General features: G+C 49.0%; 1 protein-coding gene across 1 annotated transcript in view; it reads right to left on the bottom strand.

Annotated features, from left to right (window-relative positions):
* The window catches only part of AGBL4 (AGBL carboxypeptidase 4), a 1386151-nt gene that overhangs the window by 107242 nt on the left and 1256728 nt on the right, over positions 1-22181 (bottom strand). Inside the window, exons 7-8 of the mRNA XM_055341596.1 lie at positions 11915-12004; positions 1825-1939 (exon numbers count right to left, since the gene is read on the bottom strand). Of these exons, the coding sequence (XP_055197571.1) occupies positions 1825-1939; positions 11915-12004 (205 nt within the window). The remainder of the gene's footprint in view (positions 1-1824; positions 1940-11914; positions 12005-22181) is intronic.

The following is a 22181-nucleotide window of genomic DNA, read 5'->3' as shown; positions in this document are numbered from 1 at the left end:
TAAACAGAAATGTTAACATAAATCAAATGGTCTTTCCACCACCATTACCACTAACAGTGCATTCTGTCCAGGGAAGGTGGGAAGGCATTGCTCTCAGGCCTGCAGCAACCCATAAAACCTGCCAGCACTAATGAACCATTCCTTGAGCCAATTAAGAGAGGAAGCAAAACTGTCTTTAATTAAGGCATCATGCATCCCATGGGCTCTCTCTAACTGATACCCAGAGGTATTGGGAAGCCCCTCAGGACCCAGTTGCCATGCTTCTGGAGGCCAACTCTGTTTAAATGGACCTGGATGGGTATTAAAAAATATGGGTTCTAATCTGTGCCACTGACCTTATCTAAATCCTATCTCATGTGTAGGCCTTAGTTACTTTATCAATAAAGTCATCCCTTCACTCATACTCATCAATAGGTTTTTTTAAAAAAATATTTTACTTATTCATGAGAGACACAGAGAGAGGCAGAGACATAGGCAGAGGAGAAGCTCCCTGCGGGGAGCCTGATGTGGGACTTGATCCCGGGACTCTGGGATCATGTCCTGAGCTAAAGGCAGACGCTCAACCACTGAGCCACCTAGGTGCCCCCTTCAAATAGTTTTTAAGCATCTACTGTGGGCTGATCACTGCTGCCAGGCATCATGGGCACAAGGACAACGAAGGCTCAGTCCCTGCTCTCTGTGGGCTTGAAGGCCAGTGGGGTCCATGCAGTGGCATAAGTCTTGTTCAATAACCAGGCCTGTGGGAGCTTAGAGGATGAAGCAACTAATTCTGTTTGGGGGTTTGGGGTTTTCAGAAGAGACACGAGCTGTGTTGTGAAGAAGAGTTAGAAAGATAAGGAAGGGATAGCAGGTTCTAGGTACAGGGCAGCCTTGAGGAAGGTAGGAATCAGAGGCCAACAGGACATGCCTAGGGAACTAGGCTTTACCTTGAGTGGCCAGAGCAACCGTTCTAAGAGTGGAGGGTGGGAGATGAGGCAGATAGACATCAGCTCACACAGAGCCTCTCATGCAGAAGTTGGAAGGCGCTGGATGTTACTTTGAGGTTGTGGGACTAATTCACTCTAAAGATGTGCAGTGTGGACAGTGAAGATAGATAACTAGTCAGTCGTTCACTGGCTGTGCGACTTGGGGCAAGTCTGTTGCCTCAACTGTCAAATAAGAGTAATAACACTACCTCAGAGGACTCAATGTTCTATTGGCAGATGATCCACCGGGCAGTGAAATTTTAGGCTATAAATTATGGTGCTCAGCTGGGAGAAAGAGAGTTCAAGGTCTGAGGGCATGAGTGAGTACTTGAGCGAGCTTGTATGCTCACATCAGAGAGAAATGCTGCTCAGATGACCTGGGAAGCCACTCTCCTTCGTTAATGATCTCCAAGAAGAAACACAGAATCAAAACAGTAATTGCTATAACCACCATATGATACTCTGCAAAGCACATTCGTCTCCACTATTCCTTTTGATTCTCACCAGTGTCCTGTCAGGTATGTGATCATTGCCTTCATTATGCAAGAGAAACTGAGCATCAGCCTGGAAAGTGAATTCCCCGAGGTTACATGGGAAGTAGGTGCCGAAACGGATTCTAGCTCTCCTGATTCCTGGTTCAGCGAGCTGACCAGAAAATCTCAGCAAGTTACTTCAGCTGGCTGTGCATGACACATCCAAGGCTCGTTAGCCACATTCTCAATAACCAAGGGGAAACTTCCTCTAATGAACTCATGGGTAATACAAAAATTCTTTCTCAAAAATATATCCCCTTTTTCTCCTGCTTCCATCCCACCATCCCATGACTACTAGCTTCCAAGCTTTCTCCCCTGCCCCTCACCTGTAATTTCCCAGGTAGACTCCATCAGGGTTGAGCATTGGTGCAATCTTGAAGACCAGGTGTTCCCGTAGGACATGGGCAATAGGGTGCTGGCTTATGAGGAAGTCAATGATCCCTAGGGAAAGAGAAGAATCTGGGTTAACCTCAAAATGTTTCAAGAAGGAGGGAGCACAGGGATGCCTGAGTCGCTCAGCGGTTGAGCATCTGCCTTTGGCTCAGGGCGTGATCCCGGAGACCCGGGATCGAGTTCCACACCGGGCTCCCTGCAGGGAGCCTGCTTCTCCCTCTGCCTGTGTCTCTGCCTCTCTCTGTGTGTCTCTCATGAATAAATAAATAAATAATCTAAAAAAAAAAAAAGGAAAGAAAGGAGGAGGAGGGAGCACATTTTCCTCAGCTTAGAAGCAGTAAAAGCTCCAAAGGTAATTTTTGGCCTAAGTTGTCAACCACTATGGGTATATGGCTATAAATTAGGTGTTGCCTGGTGACTTTTACAACTTATAGCTCTGTTTCCAAGAGACAGTTCAAGACTTAATGTTGAAGCCAACGGGCAGACAGGAGAGTGCATGTCCTGCTATAGAGCACTGTGCGGGTGCCTAAGAAAAGAGCATTTCAGTTTTACCTTGAAGGGCCCAGATTTTGACAGAGATGGGGAAGAGGTAGGAAAACTCCAAACAAAGAATTAAGAGATATTCTCTAATGTCTAAGTGTGGACATTGGATTAGATGACTACGGCATTGGGACTCTAGGGATCTAAACCCTCCTGTTGCTGACGGTCACACCAGAAGGCAGAGAGCAGCAGGAATTTGGTTAAAGTCACCTGAGGAGAGGGAGGTCTCTTCACTATCCCAACTCTGCCCCTTCCCCACTTGGAAGACCCTCTGTTCACAGATTCTGGGGCTTGTTGTCCTTGCTGCTTCTCACTGTCACCAACGCTTGCCTCCAGGTCACCAAACTGAGAAACATTGAATTCTCCATGACTCTCCTCTCTCAAACAGGCAGTCCCCAAGTCTCTTCCTTGAATCTAGTGTAGCTGCCCTGTGTCTCCGTCCCTCTGCTGCTTATCTATCCTAGGCCACCACCCCAGCTGGCCTGAATGACTGCGACCACTTGTGGAACATGAAGCCAAAGAGATCTTCCTAAAGTGCAAATCAGAGCCTATTACTGCCCTCGTTGGCTTCCTTCTGGCAATAGCCTGCATAGCTTGACAGGAGACGGGGTGAAGAAACAACCCGAGTCCTCAACCTTCCCTCCCCTTCTCCACATTTCTACTTCTGCAGAGACCTGGGGAAAAAATTGGCAAAATGGAGCTCTGGCATTCCATGAAATAACTGTAATGCTGGAAAGCAGTAGGAGGGTGCACAACCCTCCCTAAGTGTAGAAGGGAACTCCTTTCCTGCTGGAGAGAGAAGGAAAGGCATCAAAGAGAAAGAAGCTTTTGAGCTGGCCCTGAAAGATAAGCGTGTTTTGACAGACAGACAGGAGGAAGCAGCAGGATAACCAAGAACAATCCCATGTGCCGGCAGCAGGCACTTAGCTCCTGGAATGATAAATGGTTCCCCAGCACATCCCAGAGCTGCTGTGACCAGTGAGGGACATCTCAGGCTTTTCATTAGGCCAGGGCTCAGAATCCATCGGCAGCCGAAAGCCAGTTGGACATCATTTACTTCTCAACCAACGCGGCAGTAGACCAGATGCCCTAATTTATTTGTTGGTCTTCATATTAAAACTGCAGTTTGCCAGTAAACAGGCAGGGTAATGATGCCAGGTGCCCTTGTTAGGGGCTAATAATTGCTTAATCTGTCCACTAATTGACCCCAGCTCCCGGGGCAGCCCTCCATCAAGGAGCCAGCCTGCACTCAGGGCCTGGCCACGCTGCTTCAGAGAATGGCAGAGAATGGCTTCTGGAAATGGAGTAGCTCATTGTGATCCATCCTCCTTCACAGATGAGCAGATTAATTGGGCTGCCAATTAGGCAGCTAATAAAAGGATGAGAGAAGACAAAGCCAGGCCAGAAGCTGCAGCCATCCAGAGCTCTCTCTCCCATAGTGAGCATAGGGCAAGGAGAGCAGAGGTTTTAGACTCATCTCTTGGCTTGAGGTCAGATATAGTTCAACAGGAATAATTCCCATCGATCAGGAAATTGGGAGGAGAGCCTTGGCTTTTGTGTGTGTGTGGAAGGGGCCGCAGGTGGCTAGTGGAGAGGAATATGAGGAGAAATGCTGGAGAAAGTAAGAGTGGAGAGGAAATGCCACCCCTGGCCACAGGCCAAAAGCATCACACGGATTGAGGAGGCAGAAGTTCTTGGACACCTGCATTTGGACCCTAACTGGTTATAAACTGAAAATCTATTAGTTTTCTCTGCCCAGTTTTTCTCATCTTGATACAGGGACAATAATGTCCAGTCAGGAAGACTGCTGTGTGACTGGGTTAGAACACCTGTACTTGAACTGCCTGACACAGCACAGGGAAATTGCAAGGTGTTTTAATCAACTCCCTGAGATTGGAGATTGAGAGGCAACGAGGGTAGAAAAAGCAGAATGGAATTTGGAACTCAGAGTCGGTCTGTGAAGTTTGCTAGCTATGAGCTTTGGGAACAAGGGTGTTGAATTGAAGAAGCCAACGAACCAGCCATCCGAGAACCTGGGTTCTAGTTGTGGCTCAGTTACTCCGTGGGCTTTAGAAAGACTCCAGCCTTCTCCCATCGTTAAAGTTAGGGGAAAGAAATCAGTAATTCCCAAGGACACATTCCACACTGGCAGTCTGGGCTTCCATCTTTTTCTTCCTCTCCTCCAAAGTAGTAGGATCTTCATCTATCAAGTGAGGAGAATAATCTCCCTCCTGCAAGGAGGCACAATCAACCTCCTGAGATCAGTCTCTGCTCCTTTGGTAAACAAGTTTGCTTGGTTCTTTCTTTTGAACCGAAACTATAGCCAGGTCAGAGAGATCCCTGCCTGGGCTGACCTCAGCCTGGTCATGATGAACATCACCAGGCAACCCCAACTAGGTATTCATTGTTATTTCTCCTAGTGTACTCGGTTCAGCAGGTGCCTAGTAAGTGCCCATTGATGGACTGGCCCCAGGAATTCATTTGACCTTGACAGAGTATAGGGTTAACTGAACTGAAAAGCGTTAATCCTTTTTTTTTTTTTAAGATTTTATTTATTTATTCATGAGAGACACAGAGAGAGGCAGAGATACAGGCAGAGGGAGAAGCAGGCTCCCTATGGGAAGCCCGATGCGGGACTCCATCCTGGGACCCTGGGATCACAACCTGAGCCAAAGGCAGACACTCAACCACTGAGCCACCCAGGTGCCCCCAAATCACTCCTTCTACAAACATTCACAGGGCCAGGTCCACACCATACACCCGGCATTCTGAAATACGTAAGTGGTTCCTGCCCTAGAATGTCTATGGTGGGAAAGCAACTTCCACTGGAGCAACTGGCTCAGGGGGCAACAGCCCAGGGAGCCAGGAGAACCCAGAGGGCCTGGGAGGGGCTGCGGAGAATGGAGATGTGAAGGATGAATGGAGTGAGCCCGACGAAGGGATGCCAAGAGCAGGTAGGTGTTCCAGGAAGGGGGATTCCACACAAAGCCTGGAAAGCAATGAAGAAGAAGGCCCGTCTGGTAGTGAAGAGCTCTTCAATTCGGGGACATAGCTTCGTGATTAAAGGCACAGACTCTGCAACTGGACTACCTGGGTTTGAACGGCCGTGTGGCCTAACCTCTTGGCTCCACCTCAGTTGAGAAGGGAAGACTAAAACAACCCCTGGAAGTCGTTGTGAGGATCTCAGTGAGTTGGTAGAAGCAAAGTGGCACGTGGGAAATGGACATGAAGGGGTGGGGACAAGAGGATGTTGAGAGAGAAGGGGAACAGCTAGATGGGGACCTGCCAGGCAGCAGAAGAATATAAAGGGCACAGGAGACCACTGCCCAGTACAGGGGCAGATCTGGGCTCTCCTGACTACAGCAGGGAATGTGGTTTGGGAGGAGGGAGTAACAGAGGGCCCGGTGTCCTGGGGGTGGACAGGATGGGGTTGGGGGGGCAGACAGAGCAGAGGGCCAGAGAACAGAAAGAGGCTTACAGTCAGGAACCAGGTCTGACACCTGCAGCCGACCAAGGCCCAGAAAGTCATGAGGATGTGCAGGTGCCAGGGAAGCAGTGTGGATGGGTGGTGACACTGACGATGACATTATTTGTCTACCATCCCCAAGAGCATCACAACTCTTCACTGAAATGACACGATCCTGGGGAAAGCTGATCCCTGAATGATGGAGAAGTTTCCGGTCCTTGGCACAATGGGGCCTCAAAATGGAAAGTAAGCTCAGTTATGGAAAAGTAGGGAAAGTTCTGTTTCCTGTGCCCAGAGGCTTGGGGATTGAGGCTTGCATCTGCCGTTCAAATCTTTCTTCCCTCCAGACTATGAACCTTGGGAGGCAAGGACAGGTCTACATCTCTGTCACCATCTTGTCAGCGTGTGGCTCAGAGCCAGGCTAAGGGAACATCCTCAGTAGGTACGTGTGACATGAATGAGTAAAGATGGACCAGTGATGTATGTTCATTAGCTGGGTGACCTGTCATCTCACTGGCTCCATGTACAGATAGAAAAACAAAGTCAGGGTGGCGACATCATTTGCTGAACGTCTCACAAGGGCCTAGGTGGGACTCAGATCCAGTTCTACTGGCTTCAAAGTGGTGCCTTTTCCATTTAGGCAATACAGAGAGTCAGGAGTCTATTTGCATGTGATTTGTAGAACGATTTGCATATATGCCTGCATGATTTTCTCTCCAGAGAGTTCTGTGTGAGGTTTATTGTTGTTGCCTCGACCAAGAGGCAATATGTTGCAGTGGGAAGAGCCCCGGCTTTAAGCAAGGCAGTTGGGGGTCTCTGCTGGACCCAGAGTGGGGGTCACATGACAACAGCCACTGTAGGCCTTCCCCTGACCCGGCCCCTATCTGCCTGGAGCCGAGCCCAAGGGCCTCAATTTATGGAATCACAGGGATTCTGGTCCTGAAGAACCTGAAGCTCACAGTCATGGTTCTTACCCTTCCGCCTCCCACCCTGACTGTTTCACAGATGAAAAGACTCAGGGAAGTGAAAAGCCCATGACAACCCCTTAGTGGGCTGGTGTTAAACACTTATAATGGGTGGCTGTAAGGGACAGAGAGAGAGAGAGAGAGAGAGAGAAGAAGAAGAAGAGAGAGATTAGGTGAGGGATTAGAGGTGGGAGGAAAGCAGTGGGGGAGGGGAGGGAGGAAGGGGCAAAGGTCACCACTTTGTTGTAGGAAACCTTCAGTTGTGCTTGGTCCTGGTGGTTGTGAGTGCATGGTGTGTGTGTGTGTGTGTGTGTGTGTGTGTGTGTGTGGCCCCTCCCCTCATCTGCCCAGGGTAACCCTGTGGAGTGAGCTCCCTGAGGGAAGGCCAGCTCCGTCTCCATTGTCTAGGCCCTAGTGGGCACGTTGGCAAGTGGCAGCAAGGCTCACTTAACCCCACAGCAGCCCCTTGAGGACTGTATTGCTGCCCCCATCCTGCAGGTAAAGACACAGAGGCTCTGAGAGTTGGGGACTGGCCAAAGATCTCAACCAGGAGTGGAGTGGTAGGACTCACACTGAGGCCCTGGCTCTGCCTACCTCCTCACACGGCCCTCCAGAGGCTGGCGTGCCTTGCCTGCACTAGCGGGCCTAAGTGCTGATTTGATTGATTGGATTACAAAGGATCTGCAGAGGACAAGTGTTCTGCAAATGGCACTTTTCAGTGAGAGTTGTCCCAACAGCCCCAGCTTCAGTGAAAGAACATTCACCCGACCAGAAATCAGATACCTGAGGTCTAGTCCTGGCCAAAGCTCTGGCCTGCAACCCAGTCCTCCAGGTGCAGAAGTGAGGCGGGTTCCGCTAACGGCTCTCTCAGGAAAGCAGCATGGAAGGAGGTGGGCTGGGGTGCACGGCACAGAAGCCACACACCCAGGTTTGGGGACCCTGTAGGGTCAGGGGAACTGTACCTGACACCCACTAGGTGCTCCATAGGAACACTTATTTAGCGCTTCCTGTATTCCAGACACTGTCCTAAATGTCATTTAATCTTCACAAGAACCCTATGAGGCAGGGTTTCTATTGTCACTTCCCCTTTCAAGATAAAGGAACTGAGGCATAGAGAGGTTATGAAATGTCCCCAAGGTCACACCGCACTACATGGGGGAGCTGGGATTCAGTGTCAGGCTGGCTGGCTCCAGAGAACGTGCTCACACACGCTCTGCTACAGGGCAGCTCCGGAGCTCCCTTGACCTTTCACATCATGGCTGGAGGAAGAGGATAGTTTGGCCTCACAGAGGCCACGAGTGGGCTTTGGGGCAGCCGAGGGGTTACTGAGAATCAGCCATCCAATTGCCAAGCAGAGCCTTGAGGAAATCAAAGTCTTGCCACCTTTACAGCCGCCCCTCCAGAGTTCTGTGATGACACGATGTCGCTCTGCTCCCAGCAGCAGGTGCATCAGCAGCCCAGCTGTGAGGACCGTGCTCCCAGCCAGATGGGGAGGACCAGGCCCCACATGTCTGTTCCCTGCTCAAGGTCACTGAGCCAGTTAATGCGCAAGAAGCATTACTGAGCTGAAGGTATCTCAGCCGTCCTTCTAGGCCCTGGACCCTGCTGCTTTTTCCAGGACAAGGTGGGCTGGGGAGGGGATCCAGCCCAGCCCTCTGGGACTGTGGTCTGGCCTGTCTCCAGGGGGCTGAGACACCCCCGGGGAGACTGTGCCTCAGTCTCTCATTGGCAAAGTAGGGGAATGATGAGTCTGAAGCTGCCTTGAGAAAGGACAAATTGTGGCTCCAGGGACAGTAACAGAGATAGGGAAGGAGGAAGACCAGGGTCAGAGACGAGGCCCAGGCCACATCAGCCAGGAATTCACCGTGATCCTGGGTAAGCCACTTCACTTTCGCTAGCCTCCCCACTCCTGTCTATAAAGGCACATCAATGGTTGTGGGGTGCCCAGAGTGCCGTGCTCTTCTAGGCACCAAGCTTGGCCTTCTAGCACTTCCCACTCCTGAGTGGGGCAAGAGAACATGTCCAGGCTTGAGAAACTCAGACTCAAAGCCCTCTTCTGCTTTTTACTGGCTGTATGACCTTAAGGCCCCTTTTTCTGAGCTCAGATTTAGAATCCCAGAACCAACACGGCATTTGTTCCTCACAACAGACCCATGGGATGAACAAGATAATCCCCATTTTCCAGATGTAGAAAAGGGCACAAAGGACACTCAGAGATCCAGCCCTAGGCCTCAACTAGCTCATGGTTTAAAGGGAAGCAACAAATATAAATCAAATATATAACAAATCAGGGTGGTAGCGATGGTCATGGGTAATCACACTGCAGGTGCAAAGCAGAGACTGAAGGGAGTGGGACGGGGGCCCACAGCAGGTACTCGAACACTGGGAGATGGGAGGTGTTTGCCAGGTGGCATGGGGTGGGCAGAGGAGCAACAGATGCAAAGGTCCGTTGGTGGGAAGAAGGTTGTCTGTTCAGGGTTAAGTTGTGTGGGGCAGGGATATAACGAGGCTTAGGCCAGAGAACCTGGCAAGAGCCAGACGGGGGAGGGCTGGGAATGTCACGGCAAGGAGTCGGGAGTTTATCTTGAGAAGGGAGAGGGAAGGCATCGAAAGGCTCTGCCAAGGAGTAAACACTGATGGAAAGGCTACGGGATAGCATGGCCTGTATCGGCACCGTCTAGATTCCTTCCTAGAAAAGCTGGCTCAAAAGAGAAAGCGTTGGAGCTGCACTCCACTTCTGTATGTCTCAGGCCTCGTCTAACGTGGGATGATGACCAGGCCCTCTGCTGCCCGCAGAGGAGGTGGGCCTGGGTGTTTGGGCTCCCAGAGCTGAAAGTTTTGATGATAAGGCTCCTGTCTTTTTACAAACAAGGACAAAATAGTTGCATCCTATCAGCTGGGGGAACAGGTCTGCTGCCAAGTTTAGTAACTGACGGATGGCTGCAGTAGAAGGGTTGGTAAAACCAGGAGGGACCTGGGCGAGGTTACTGCAAGGACAGTACTGGAGGGAAGAGGATGGAAGTGAGAAGGCCAAGGAGTAAGCTGGGGTGACGGCAGCAGGGAGGTGGGCCACCAGCCTCTTGGGTGTGGCTCCCACTCGCTGTCCCTGACATGCTCTCAGGGCTGCTGGCCCCAGAGACGGGGGAGGCAATGGTGCCTAACCACAGCACCGTGGGAATAGAAGACGCACGCTGATTTGCCGAGTGCCTGAGAGTCTACAAGGCAGATGACCCGCAGCCTCTTCTCAGAGCGCCGCCCCCAACTCTCAGGGGTGACATCCATCCTGAGTGTCTGCTGAGTGCCAGGCATGGGGCTGGGTGTGTGTTTGCACTCATCTGACACCAGTTTTGTGGCGGCCTGTGCAAAGAGGTGTTGCTATCTTAATTTATTTTACATTTAAGGAAACTGAAATGATGCTGCTAGGAAGTGGGAAAGCCAATGTTTGACCCCAAGATGGTCTCATGGCAAATTGCTAGATACTTCCACGGCAGCCCACGGCCTCCCTCAAGTGATATAATTTATATATATATATTTTAATCTCCCTTTGACCTTAAGGTCTTTTTGAGACTAAATTGAGAGAAATTACTGAACTTCTTCAAACTTACATAATTATATGTAAAAATATAGTTAATATTAATTCCTATGACATAGAAAAGTTAATATAGTTAAAAGGCATTACATTAAATTAATGAAAATAAATAAGTAAAATAAAAGAGGTAGAGTGCTTAGAACAGCGCTTGGCACATAGTATCACATATTTTATATGCGATATACCCACTAGATAGGTAAAAATGCAAATGTATTGTTGAGAACGTGGGACAGTAGGAACTCTCATACATTGCTGGTGGCAGCATAAAGGTCTCAGAGAGAAACTTGGAGATATCTAGTACAGTTGAAGATGCACATATCCTGTAATCTGTCAACTGCCCTAGAAAAGCAATTGCACAGGCACAAGGCAACAGATAGAAGGGCATCTGTGACAGCTTTGTTTTAAGGACAAACACTGTCAACAGCTGAATTGTCCAGGAGAACAGGCAGGTAAGTTGAGGTGCCCGACACACATGGCACAAAGTACACGGCGGAAAGACGTGAACTATAGCCACACTCATCACCTCGGACATTGGGTGAAAAGTGCCAGTGAACACAGAATAATAGTTTCCTAACTATAAGAAGTTCAAAGACGTGCAGAACGAAGCCCTAGACTGTTTACGAATGCTGACGCGGATGGCAAAACTATTGAGAAAGACGATGAAATCCAAACTTACAGCTCTCTGTGGGAGGACAAAAGTAGAAGGGAGGATGAGCTTAAAAGGAATGGATAATATTCTGCTTCTGAAGTTGGTGAGCACCAATTCATTAAATTATTATTTATAGTTATTTATTGAATATACCTATATTGCTCATTAATTGAATGTATATGTATGCATATATATGTTGTTGATTAAACGTATATTTTACATGGATTAAATACTTAATAATAAATGAAAAGCAACTATAGAGAGATACATTTGAGATGAAAAAATTATGTCTTATTTACCTCTGGTTGTCTGACACAAGGCCTGTTTCCTGGCTCACAGTAGGTGTTTCTAAAGTTACTTGTAAGTGAATGACTGAATAAATGAGTGAATAGATAGCTTCTAATCCTTATCTCCCCACTTTATCACACACCTACCAACATACACATTGGCCTAGGGCCAGATTTCTTACTTTTGTAAACCACTAGAGACAAGAAAAATCATGCTAGGAAGTGTGGATGACGCTGTATGGCTCCTCCTCAACATAGCACATACAAAAGAACTCCACTCAGGCCTACCTATCCATCCATCCATCCATCCATCCATCCATCCATCCACCCTCCACACACACATGCAGTTAGTAAACATTTATTGAAAGAAATACTCATGGAAATCAGGTGTAACCTCTTTAAAAATGAAGTAAATGTGCATCCACAATAAGGACTCTGCTCATGACCACACTGTTCCTGAGGCCATCACAGTGCTCCAGCTGGATATGGGGGTAGGCACAGGATGCCCATGGGATTTTGTCACTCACCTTGGCACACAAATGAAGAGGGTGTTTCCCCTGGGTGGACTCGTCCTGTGATGAATACCACCTTCTTCTCTGCCCCTTCCCGAAGGTTGTCTGTAAGAGAAAATACAAAGAGATTGCTCAGGAGGACAGGGAAAGCTGAGACTGGGAGTTGGTATGTGGGAGAGAGGCGCAGGGAACAGACAGCGTGCTTTACATTCATTCCTTAACTCAATGGGTTAGAATCATCAAGGCCCAGCCATTGCTGACTAATTAAACTATGTCCCGGACAACCCAATAGTAAAAGACTACATTCCTGTTGGTACAATTGATCATGTTAATATTACAATCATCTGAAGATGTCGTATCGTGAAGACCAATCCAGATCCACTGGCTGTGACCCAAGGCAAGTTGGGTATCCTCTCTGAGTTTTGATTTGCTAATCTATAGATGTAGAGAGTACTAGTGATTAAAGCTTGTTAGCTTACATATTGCCTACCACACAGGAAACACTCAGTAAATAATGGAGGAAAGGAAGTAGCTGTTTCCATTAGTCATAGCAGCAGCTGCCATTTAATCGTACCTTTTGTATCAGGCATATTCTATACATTATTTATAGTTCTACAGAAACATGCACATTCCTTTGACAGAGGCAGAAGGTTCAAAGTCACACAGCTAATAGGTGTGGGTCAAGCTGAGATTAGAACCCAAGCCCTCGTTTGGCTTTGACGAAGTAACAGGGACCAGATTTCTCTTTCAACTTAAACAACTAAAAAATTGGACAAACATACAAAACGACTGTTCTCAGACAGGAGGCAGTGCAGGATTAATATATGAAAAAAGGGACACAAATGAAGTGTGCCCTCTGACTGCCTGGGCTCTTTGCCTGGAGGCCCATTCCAGACCAAAGAGCAGAGAGGGGTATCCTTAGCAGAACATGGAAATCTCACTGAGATTAAACTTCAGAGTCTGTAGCAGGTCGTAGCTGGGGGGAAACTCTATACATTTCAGAGCAGATGGAGCTCTATGGAAAAAGAATCCCACCAATGTCAGGACTCCTCAAGAGTGTTTACGGGGTCCCAAGATGCACGGCACCTAAAAGGGCGAATCTCCATCATGTGTCATGAGAAAATGACCAGGGAACTGTGAACTGTACAGCTGTCAGGGCTCACACAGGGCCCAGAATCATTGGAATTCCCACCACCAAAGTGGTAGTCCTCACTGATCATTCAGGGCATTCAGGAGAGAACCCAGAAGGGCCATGTCTTAGTGGTGGGGCTAAGCTACTCTAGATTCATACTAACAAAATTTTAAAATCATGCAAGTATCAAACTGGACAAAAGAAGCTTCACTGTCTGCCATATAAAGTGCAACTCTCTTTAAGGAAAGACAACAAAATCCAGACACTCAACGATGCGCAATTCACAATCTCCAGTATCCAATAAAAATCATTAGACATGCAAAGAAGTAGGAAAATATGGTCCAAAATCAGAACCCGAGCTCTTATTGCTTCTACAGAAGTCTCATTCATATAATAAAGTTCAGCTATGGTGCAAAGAGATTATTAGACAAAAGCAGTGGTCAAGAGTAACATTCCCAGAAGGAATGGGCAGGAGGGTATTTAGTTCCTGGCAGAGGAAGGCTGGATTGACCCAGAACAGACCCATGATCTGAAGGACATTCAGAAATCACCACTGAGAGAAGTTGGGTCAAAGAATATCGTCTATGTTAGAGGATGACCTGGAGGGAGTGGGGAGGTAGAAATAATTAACAGGCTTTTTGCTTCTGAAATGCTAGGGACAGGTTATTTGGAATGTGGTTTATGATCTTAACAATCAAAGCACCAATGTCAGAGACTAAAATAAAAAATGTACTAACTTTATTAAGTCTGACTCTAAAGGCTTGGGCCTTGCTTGGTCTATTGGGGTGACCAGTATTGAGGTTCCTGCTTCCCTAAGACTAGGTGTCTGAGAGGCAGCAAGAAGTACAATGGAGCCAAAATGAATTCCTCTTTTTTCTCCCAAAATACATTCTCAAGAACTCACCCTGCATTTAGCTCTGTGCTAGGTGCTTTAAGAAGAAAGGGAGAGAGAAGCTTATGGTTTAAAAGAGGAGTTAGACACCTGAATATCTCCTAGACTGAATATAAGCTCCTCCAGGGAGAAGCTGCAACTTTCATGGTTCTTTTTAAGGCCATTTCCAGGACCCTGTGTGGCATAGGTGCTCGGGAATTGGTATTGAATTAAAAAAGACTCATATAGATCATGGCTTATCTTACTTAGTCTTCATCATACCTCCGTGAAGTGGACAGTATCAACCCCATTTTATAGGTGGGGTTCACAAAAGGAAGGGACATGCCCAAGGTCACCTGGCTCTCCACCTAGGACCCCTCTCCCTAGCCTGTCTCCTCCTGGATCGACCAGCAACAATATCAGATCACGAGTCTGCTGCATTTCCGCCTACAATGTACACAGGAGAGTTCGGCTCCATCCTTTTCTGCTTTGAAGTTGAGCCACTGCCTTCATATTTATGTTGTTTTTTTTCACTTACAAAACAAAAAATGAAATGCCACCAAGCCCTTTTAAAAAACACTAACACTGACCCCATCTATCCCAGCAGTCCAGAAATGATAAATAGCATTACCAAGGCCCTCAGTGAACGCTACCTTTATGGATGTCTCCCCTGACCTGGTATCAACTCAATTGCATTCAGCATTTCTGCTGACCACGGAGAAATGCAAAATGGGCATTCTATTTGCACACTAATTTTACTGAGCCCCTGCGTCTTCATAAAATGATAACATGGGGCTAATAAAAATCAAGCATCTCGGGTGCTAATATAAGCAAATGTTGACGCAGGCAGGTAACAAATTGCTTTGTCATTTAGGAGGCCGTAAAAGAGCATTATAATCATCTTTAGGCAAAATGGATGGGTCGCCTTTGCTTAGCTTTTAGCTTTCATTTGCAAAATCAATTTAAGGTAATGTAGCAGCTCTGAGGTGGTGTGACACGGGACACCCCCTCCCCTTCTGTCACCGAATCTCCAGACTCGTGCAAAGCCAATTAAACATATTCTTGGAGGAGGCAGCGGGGATGATGGAGGAAGTGTGCTTGAACAAAGCCAGAGTGGAAAGCAGCTGAACAATGAGACCAAAAACAACCCGCAAGAGGTGATGAAACTGAAGGTTCATTGAGGGTGACACACTCAAGGGTACAAGGACACGCTCACGGGGGATGGGATAGCCACACCAGGCCCTCAGTTGACAGGTGTTTGAAGCCAAATGTGCTTTGTGTAACATCACAACACACATGTGCATGCACGTGCACGCATACACATGCACCCCTTTGCCGTCATATCCCTCTATCGTCCACTCTTTCCTTATTTCTAAAATATTTATCAAACACCTATTGGGTAGCCAGTTGTTATCCATTATTATCTTCATTTTACAGAAAAGCAAGGCCAAGAGACATTAAGTGACTTGCCTTAGTTCTCACAGCCCAGGGTTGGCAAAGGCCCCACCGGGGCAGCAGCCTGACTCACCTGTCTCCTTGAATCCCACACCACTCTGCTTCTGGGGAAGGAGGACAATAATGGTGGCCAGTTACAACAGCAACCAAGTACTATTTATTCAGTACTTACTCTGTGTCAGGCACTTTACACGTGTGACCTTAGTTAACTTTCATAGTGACCCAATGTAACGTCTACTATTCCTACCCTCATTTTACAGAATAGGAAATTGAGGTCTAGAAAAGTGATGAATGAACTCATGTATAAGTAACCTGTGGGGCCTGGATGAAACCCCAGGTCTTTATGAATCTCAAATGTATGCTCTTAACACCTGTTGGAGATTAAATAAAGTCCATGGGGTGGTTTCAAAAACACATCCACAAAATCTTTGTGAATCTCCTCCTCAGGTGGAGAGGAACCCACTTCCCTTCACTGTGGGCTGGACAGACAGGCTTGCTCTAGCAAATAGAATACCTTGGGGTGGAGGCATGTTATTTTTTTGAGATTAGGTTATAAAAAGACTGTGGCTTTCATCTTGGTTGCTGTCTTTCTCTCTTTCATCGCCCACACTGAGGAATCCAGCTGCTACAATGGGACACTCAGGTAGCCTGTGGAGAGGCCCATCTGGTGAGGAACCAAAGTACCAGGAACAGAGGCCAGCCAAGCCACGTGAGCATGCTTGGAAGGGTACCCTCCGTTCCAGGCGACTGCAGCCCTGGCCCCCTGCCTTCCTCCAACCTCCTGAGCCAGAGCCTCCCAGAGGAGTTGCTACTGCACTCCAGGCCCACAGAAACTGGGAGATTGTAAGTTGGTTTTCTTACACGCTGAGTTCTAGAGTAAGTTGTCAGGCAGCCAGAGACAAATAATCCCCCTGGAGATGGCTAAAGAAGTTCTGCATCTTACCTCCTGATGCCCCAACCTGAGTAAGACCAGGGCCATAACCGTGGTGTCAATGTGGAAGGAGAGCCTTAATCGATCAGGTCAGTTATCAGTGGACCTGCGGTTGGAGCTGCTACAAGATGCCAAGAGGCCCCAGAGAGCACTAGCTGGGCCCTCTGAGGACAAAAGTCTCCCAGAAGTTCACATGGCCAGTTCAGGTTCCCTATCTTCCCTGACAGTAATTCTGACAACAACTTGTCACAGGGAGTGAGTGTGGAGGAGGGAGGGGTGTGAGCTGGGAGGGGAATGTGCAATGTTACAACAGGAAAAGGATCCCCCACCCCCACCCCGAATGCAAGCCTTTGTCATTTTCTAGACTTCATGATCCCAGAAGACCATCATAAAGTCAAGAAAATACCTTCCTACTGGTTTCCAAACCAGGCCGGCTGCCTTGTTTTCTCTAACACTCCAGGGCCCAGGCGGGTCCACGCAACTGCTAAGGTGCAGAAATAGAAATCCACGGTTAGCTGCCTGTGCCTGAGGGCCCACCCAGGACTAGAGCGGCCTTGTCACTGGTCTCCCCATGCTGGCACGTCCTTGCCTCCATTCTTTGGCCCTGGCCACCACCGAAGTGCTCTTCCTGCAGCCATATGGGAGCGTCCCACTCGCCCAGCTCTGACCCTGTCCTCCAGGCCAGCCCAGCCTCCTCTGTGTGGCTCCCCTCATCTGTTGGGGCTGGTGGCCGCTCATCTTTTGGCCCCTTCCCCAGCCTCGGCCACCTCCGGGCAGCGGCGTAACCACGAATGGTCTCCCCCACCTCCACGCCACCTGGCACGCCAGCCCCCACTCGTCTGTCTGTCTGGCTCGCTCCTACTCAGCCTTCCAGACTCTCCTCAGATGTGCCTCCTTTGAGGAGTGAAAGTGGGCACTATCCTGTATCCAGGACTTGTTCTGGGCCACCCCTGGTGTTCGTGTTGTGCTATATTTGATCTCCTCAGCACAACCCTTTTGACTTCCTTCTAGAATAGAATATGGCACGTTGGAGGGGCAGGTGAGGATATCGCTCCGCTGTTGATACTGACCATGATGAGGGAACAGGAGCTGGGGATGATAGTGAGAACGCCCTCAAAGAGCAGAATTGTCTTGTACATACATTTATGAGAAAGTGGTGTTTAGGAGGCATCGACGGGGCTTGGCTTTCTTGGAGGCCCTGGAGAACCCGTGAATGCATCTGGGTAGAGAGAGGACCTGATGAAGCCAAGCTGACTAGGGTGGATCCAACAGGAGGGGAGGGTTGGATGCAGGACACTGAGAAAGCCACTGGTCCCTGTGTTTCTTCTGTCTCCTGAGGGGGTCCCGGCCTCTGGCTTCCCAAGCAGATGGACCAGGGCTCACATCCAGGCCCCACAGATTATGGTCCATGAGACCTCCAGTAAATTACATACACATTCTGAGCCTCGGTTCCCTGTGAGATGAGAATAATAATCCCTAGCTCACAAGATAAACCTCAAGCAAGAGACTTTAAGTCCCTACCCTATGGCTTTGGCTATAATAGCAGGTCCCATTTATTGAGAGAAAAACCACAAGAATAGGGTTTCTCAGCGCTATGAACATTTTCAGCAGGGCAACTCCTTGTGTAGGGCCCTGTGCTGTGCGCTGTACAATGCGTCTCTATTCCCTGCCCACTAGATTCCAGGAGCACGCCTCTCCCCACTTGTGACTATCAAAAATAGCTTCACACATCACTAAATGTCCAATGTCTTCTTGGAGGCAAAATAGCCCCTGGTTTTAATATTTTATAAGCCTCTATAAGAATATTTCACCTTATTCAGATTGGCCTTGTCACTATCTTCCCAAGGAAACTTTCTATCTCTTAGACTTTCTATCTTTTCCCCAACTCCTCTGAAAAGTCTTCCCAGATCCCTCCAAGACCACAGTGCCTTCCCCCTCCTGCCTCTGACCTCACAGAGTTCATCTGGATCCCTCAGCAGGTCTTAAGTCAGGTGCTACCTCGCAGAGGCAGGACCAAAAGCCACAACTTGGATCGGTCCTGCCCAATGCCAGGAGCTGCTCTTCCGGGCCTCGGGGCCTTGGTAAGAAAACGTGGTGTGGGCAACCTGTCAGTCCTTCCACCCCCTAGACCCTCGGCCCTCTGGGTCACATTCCCTCAGCTTCGTGCAGCTCTCCCGCAGCCTAAACTCTCGTAATTGCGTGATAGACTCATGCCTGCTCCAGGGCTGGGACTGAATCTCTACCCTCGATGAGATGGAAGATGAGAACAGGGATTACTGTTGAGAGGATGGAGCTCATGACAGAGAAGCGCTCCTGATGAGAAGTGAAACGTTATTTCTAGAATTTCAGACCTTTGGGAAAAGGAGCCTCTCTGGATCACCTCCTATGTCTAGAGCATATTAAAACCACTCTTTTGGCTTTAAAAAGCAGTCAGAAGGCCTCTGACTCACAGGAGGCTCACGGAGACCATCAAAACTACAGAGCCTGGGGGGGTCACTGATAGAACATCCTCACTGTGAAGATGAAGGGAGAGGCCCAGAAAGGACAAGTGACTTGCCCCCAGCCCACAGGGCTAGAGATTGGTTGAGCCAGGTCGGGAATCCAGGGCATGGGACTCTGTCCACACAGCCTCCTCTCATGACACAGGGCTGCCTTCAGCAATGTCCCTCCGACTGGCACCTGGAAACGGCCTGGTGGGTGTGACAGGGGAGTGAAGGAAAGGGGAGTGAAGGAAAGCCGAAGAGCTAGGGGCCTAAATACAGAATGTGAGGGCCAGCTGTCACCTTGATGGTCACCGTGACAGCGCTCCACCCGGGTCGCCCCTGCTGGGCTAGGAAGTTTATAGAGCCTCCTTGCTCGGGGCTGGCACTCCAGGCCCTGGAGGAGGTACGCTTGCAAGCTTCGGGGAATAGGGGGGCGGCAGGAGGGACCTTCCTGCTGCCATCTGTCTTGATCTCACCACCCTCCCAGCACCTCCAGAGAGTCAGAACTGGAGCTGCCCTCTCTGAATTCCTGCTGAGGTGGGGTCTACTGGGAAACAGAAGGGAGACTGAGACTCCCCGCGGGAGCTTTACTGTGAACTGCTCTCCGGGACACTTGTGAGAGGTGGGAGTTATGTGGGATTGGGACCATCTCTGTGGGGACTTGAATGGATCCCATGGGGAGCTCCAGGCCAGGAGGGCCCTCCACGGTTGTTCTAGGAGGTAATGGGGCTGCCTCTGGGTCTTGCATTGACTGCTTACTGGATGCGGGCTGCCTCCAGGGCAGGGCTGTAACCTCAGGCAAGGCAGCTTCCCTTGGCTGAGCGAAAGTTTCTGGAAGGAAATCAGATGCGAGATGTCAGCCACCGCCACTCGCGGAAAGTGAGAGACTTGGTCCTGAAGGGGAGTCGGGTGGTGCGCAGTATCTGCTACACCAGCCTTTGGCTGAAGTAGCTGAGGAGAACAGGGCCCACCCGAGGCCCCCAAAAGAGGAAGGCCAAGGATCTTTTTCTTTTTTAATGCAATTCTATATATGTACGTCCTAACACTGACCAAATGCCAAACTTGGGGCTGGCCCCTGAGGACATGGAGATGAACCAGACGCTGTCCAGGAGCTCAAAGACTAATGGAGAAGAGAGCTCAAGCCTGGTATGGCAGTTTGAATTTAAACTTAAATTCTAGAGTCAAACAGGAGGGGTAAAGCCAAGCTCTGCTGCACATGGCATTGAGCTCCGAGATCATTCATTTCTTCCTCTGCAAAATGAGGATTGTGATTCTGACAAGGGATCTTGTAAGAATGAACTGAGGTAATGCACTGGGTCTATGCACCTGACCTGACGCACATGGCCTGTGTTCAAAGGATGGTAACTAACGGGGGCGCCTGGGTGGCTCAGTCAGTTAAGCGTCCAACTCTTGGTTTCGGCTCAGGGACGTGACATTGAGCCCCATGTTGAGCCCCAAGTCCAGCGTCAAGTCCTGCCCGCATCAGACTCCACACTCAGCAGGAAGCTGGCTTGAGACTTTTCTCCCTCTCCCTCTGCACCCCCTCCCCGCTCAAAAAAGAATAAATAAATTTTTAAAAATGGTAACTTACACTTAGAGGTCACTTGGTCCAACTACCTGATTTTACAGATGCAGACACTGAGGTCAGTAGACTCCATGACTTTGTCTTTTTAACTATTTGCATTCCCAGGATATCGCACACAGAAGGTGCTCGATAAATGCTCCTGGCCTAGTTGTAGAGCCCTCATTGCTCTTTGGTAGAATGAGCTTTGGGGGCTAGAACCAGTGCCCAGGCTTTCCCCAACACGGGCTCTGCCTTTTATCTCTCTGAGCCTCCAGAAATTCCTCACCACATCGGGTTTCAGCTTATTAGCAAATGCAAATTGAATTACGTGGTGCCCTTTTGCAGCAAGGACAACAAAAACAGTTTCCCCAGGAAAAGAGGGCGAGAAGAGGTGAAAGCTGGGATGAAAGTCGAAGACAATACATTCTAATCAAACTTGATAAATATGTAAATTAAAGCAGCTAAACAGTTGGCTTTGACAAATGACTTGTCGGTAATGGATTTTTCCAGCGCGAAGGCGAGAGTTCAGCTCCCCGGCTGGCTGCGGAAGGTGGCGGGAGCACCTGCTGGCTGCCAGAAGAAGCCACTGCGGGGACAATCCCGTGCCCAGAGGAAGGAGCTGAAGGGGCAGGAAGGGGGGGCGGGGGGGCACTCCCGAACGCACAGGCTATGTCCTGAGGAGCCCACAGATTCGCTCCCTCCAGCCCTCCCATCTCCGCCTGGCGCTCTCAGCAACTCAGGAGTTGGTGCCTTCCAGTGTTTTCTCCCCTCACAGGACCTGACACGGTGGTGGTGCTCAGAATAGAGATTTCCTGGGACGCCTGGGTGGCTCAGCAGTTGGGCGTCTGCCTTCGGCTCAGGTTGTGATCCTGGGGTCCTGGGTTCGAATCCCGCACCGGGCTCCCTGCAGGAAGCCTGCTTCTCCCTCTGCCTGTGTCTCTGCCTCTCTGTGTCTCTCATGAATAAATAGATACAAATCTTTTAAAAATTTAAAAAAAATAGAAAAGAGATTTCCTTAGCTTGCTACATAGTTCCAAACGGTCCCCTTCCTAGGCCCACTCTCATCTCTGTTTTTCCGTCTGTAGAATTAGCTGTTGGATATTCCCAGATATGGAATGAAAGAAAAAAGTTGAACTGTTAGCTCAGCTGAAGGCCCGTATAGCACGGAGCAAAAAGGAGCCCAGGGACTGCAGGTAGTCTGCAAAATGCAAGACCGTGGTCATTGTAAGCACCGGATGTGTGTGGCGGTGGGTGTTACTTAGCAGGAGATAGCCAGAATAATTGCTATGAAATTGATGATTCTAGCAGATTTTTAAACAATAGTCAGGTGAGAAGTGGTTAAAAAGGAATGGGTTTTGAGCGGTTTCTGTGTGCCAGGTACTTTTCACACAGTATGATCCAGGTCTCGCTGGACCTGGGGAGAACTGTCTCATTTTCCTCCTACCACAGACAAGACATCTGAGGTGAAGTGCCTTGCCCAGGGCCACCCAACAAGCAAGAGTCACAGGTGGAATTTCTATCTGCTTCTATCCCCTGAGACCGGTCTTTCTTCTGACACCCCCCAAAGGAAGCCTCATTCCTGAGTTACACCCGATGAAAGACGCTACTGTGGGTGTACAGGACTGCAGGCCCATACACACGTCTGCTTCTGGCTTAAACTCCTACTAACTCCTGAGTTTCTGTACAAAGTCATCAGAATTGACGTACAAAGAGAAATTCAAGGTGAATGGTTTGCAGGCTTGGAAAGACACTATTAATACAATTGCCTCAAACAGAGAACCACTATTTATGAGTGCTCAAAGTAGCTTCAGGAAAAGAGTTTCCTGGTAGGGCAGGGAGTAATGTG

This window comes from Nyctereutes procyonoides, unplaced genomic scaffold (assembly GCF_905146905.1).
Source record: "Nyctereutes procyonoides isolate TBG_1078 unplaced genomic scaffold, NYPRO_anot_genome, whole genome shotgun sequence".
Taxonomy (NCBI): Eukaryota; Metazoa; Chordata; class Mammalia; order Carnivora; family Canidae; genus Nyctereutes; species Nyctereutes procyonoides.
Note: the sequence above shows the minus strand (reverse complement) of the source record. Positions and strands in the feature narration are given on the sequence as shown.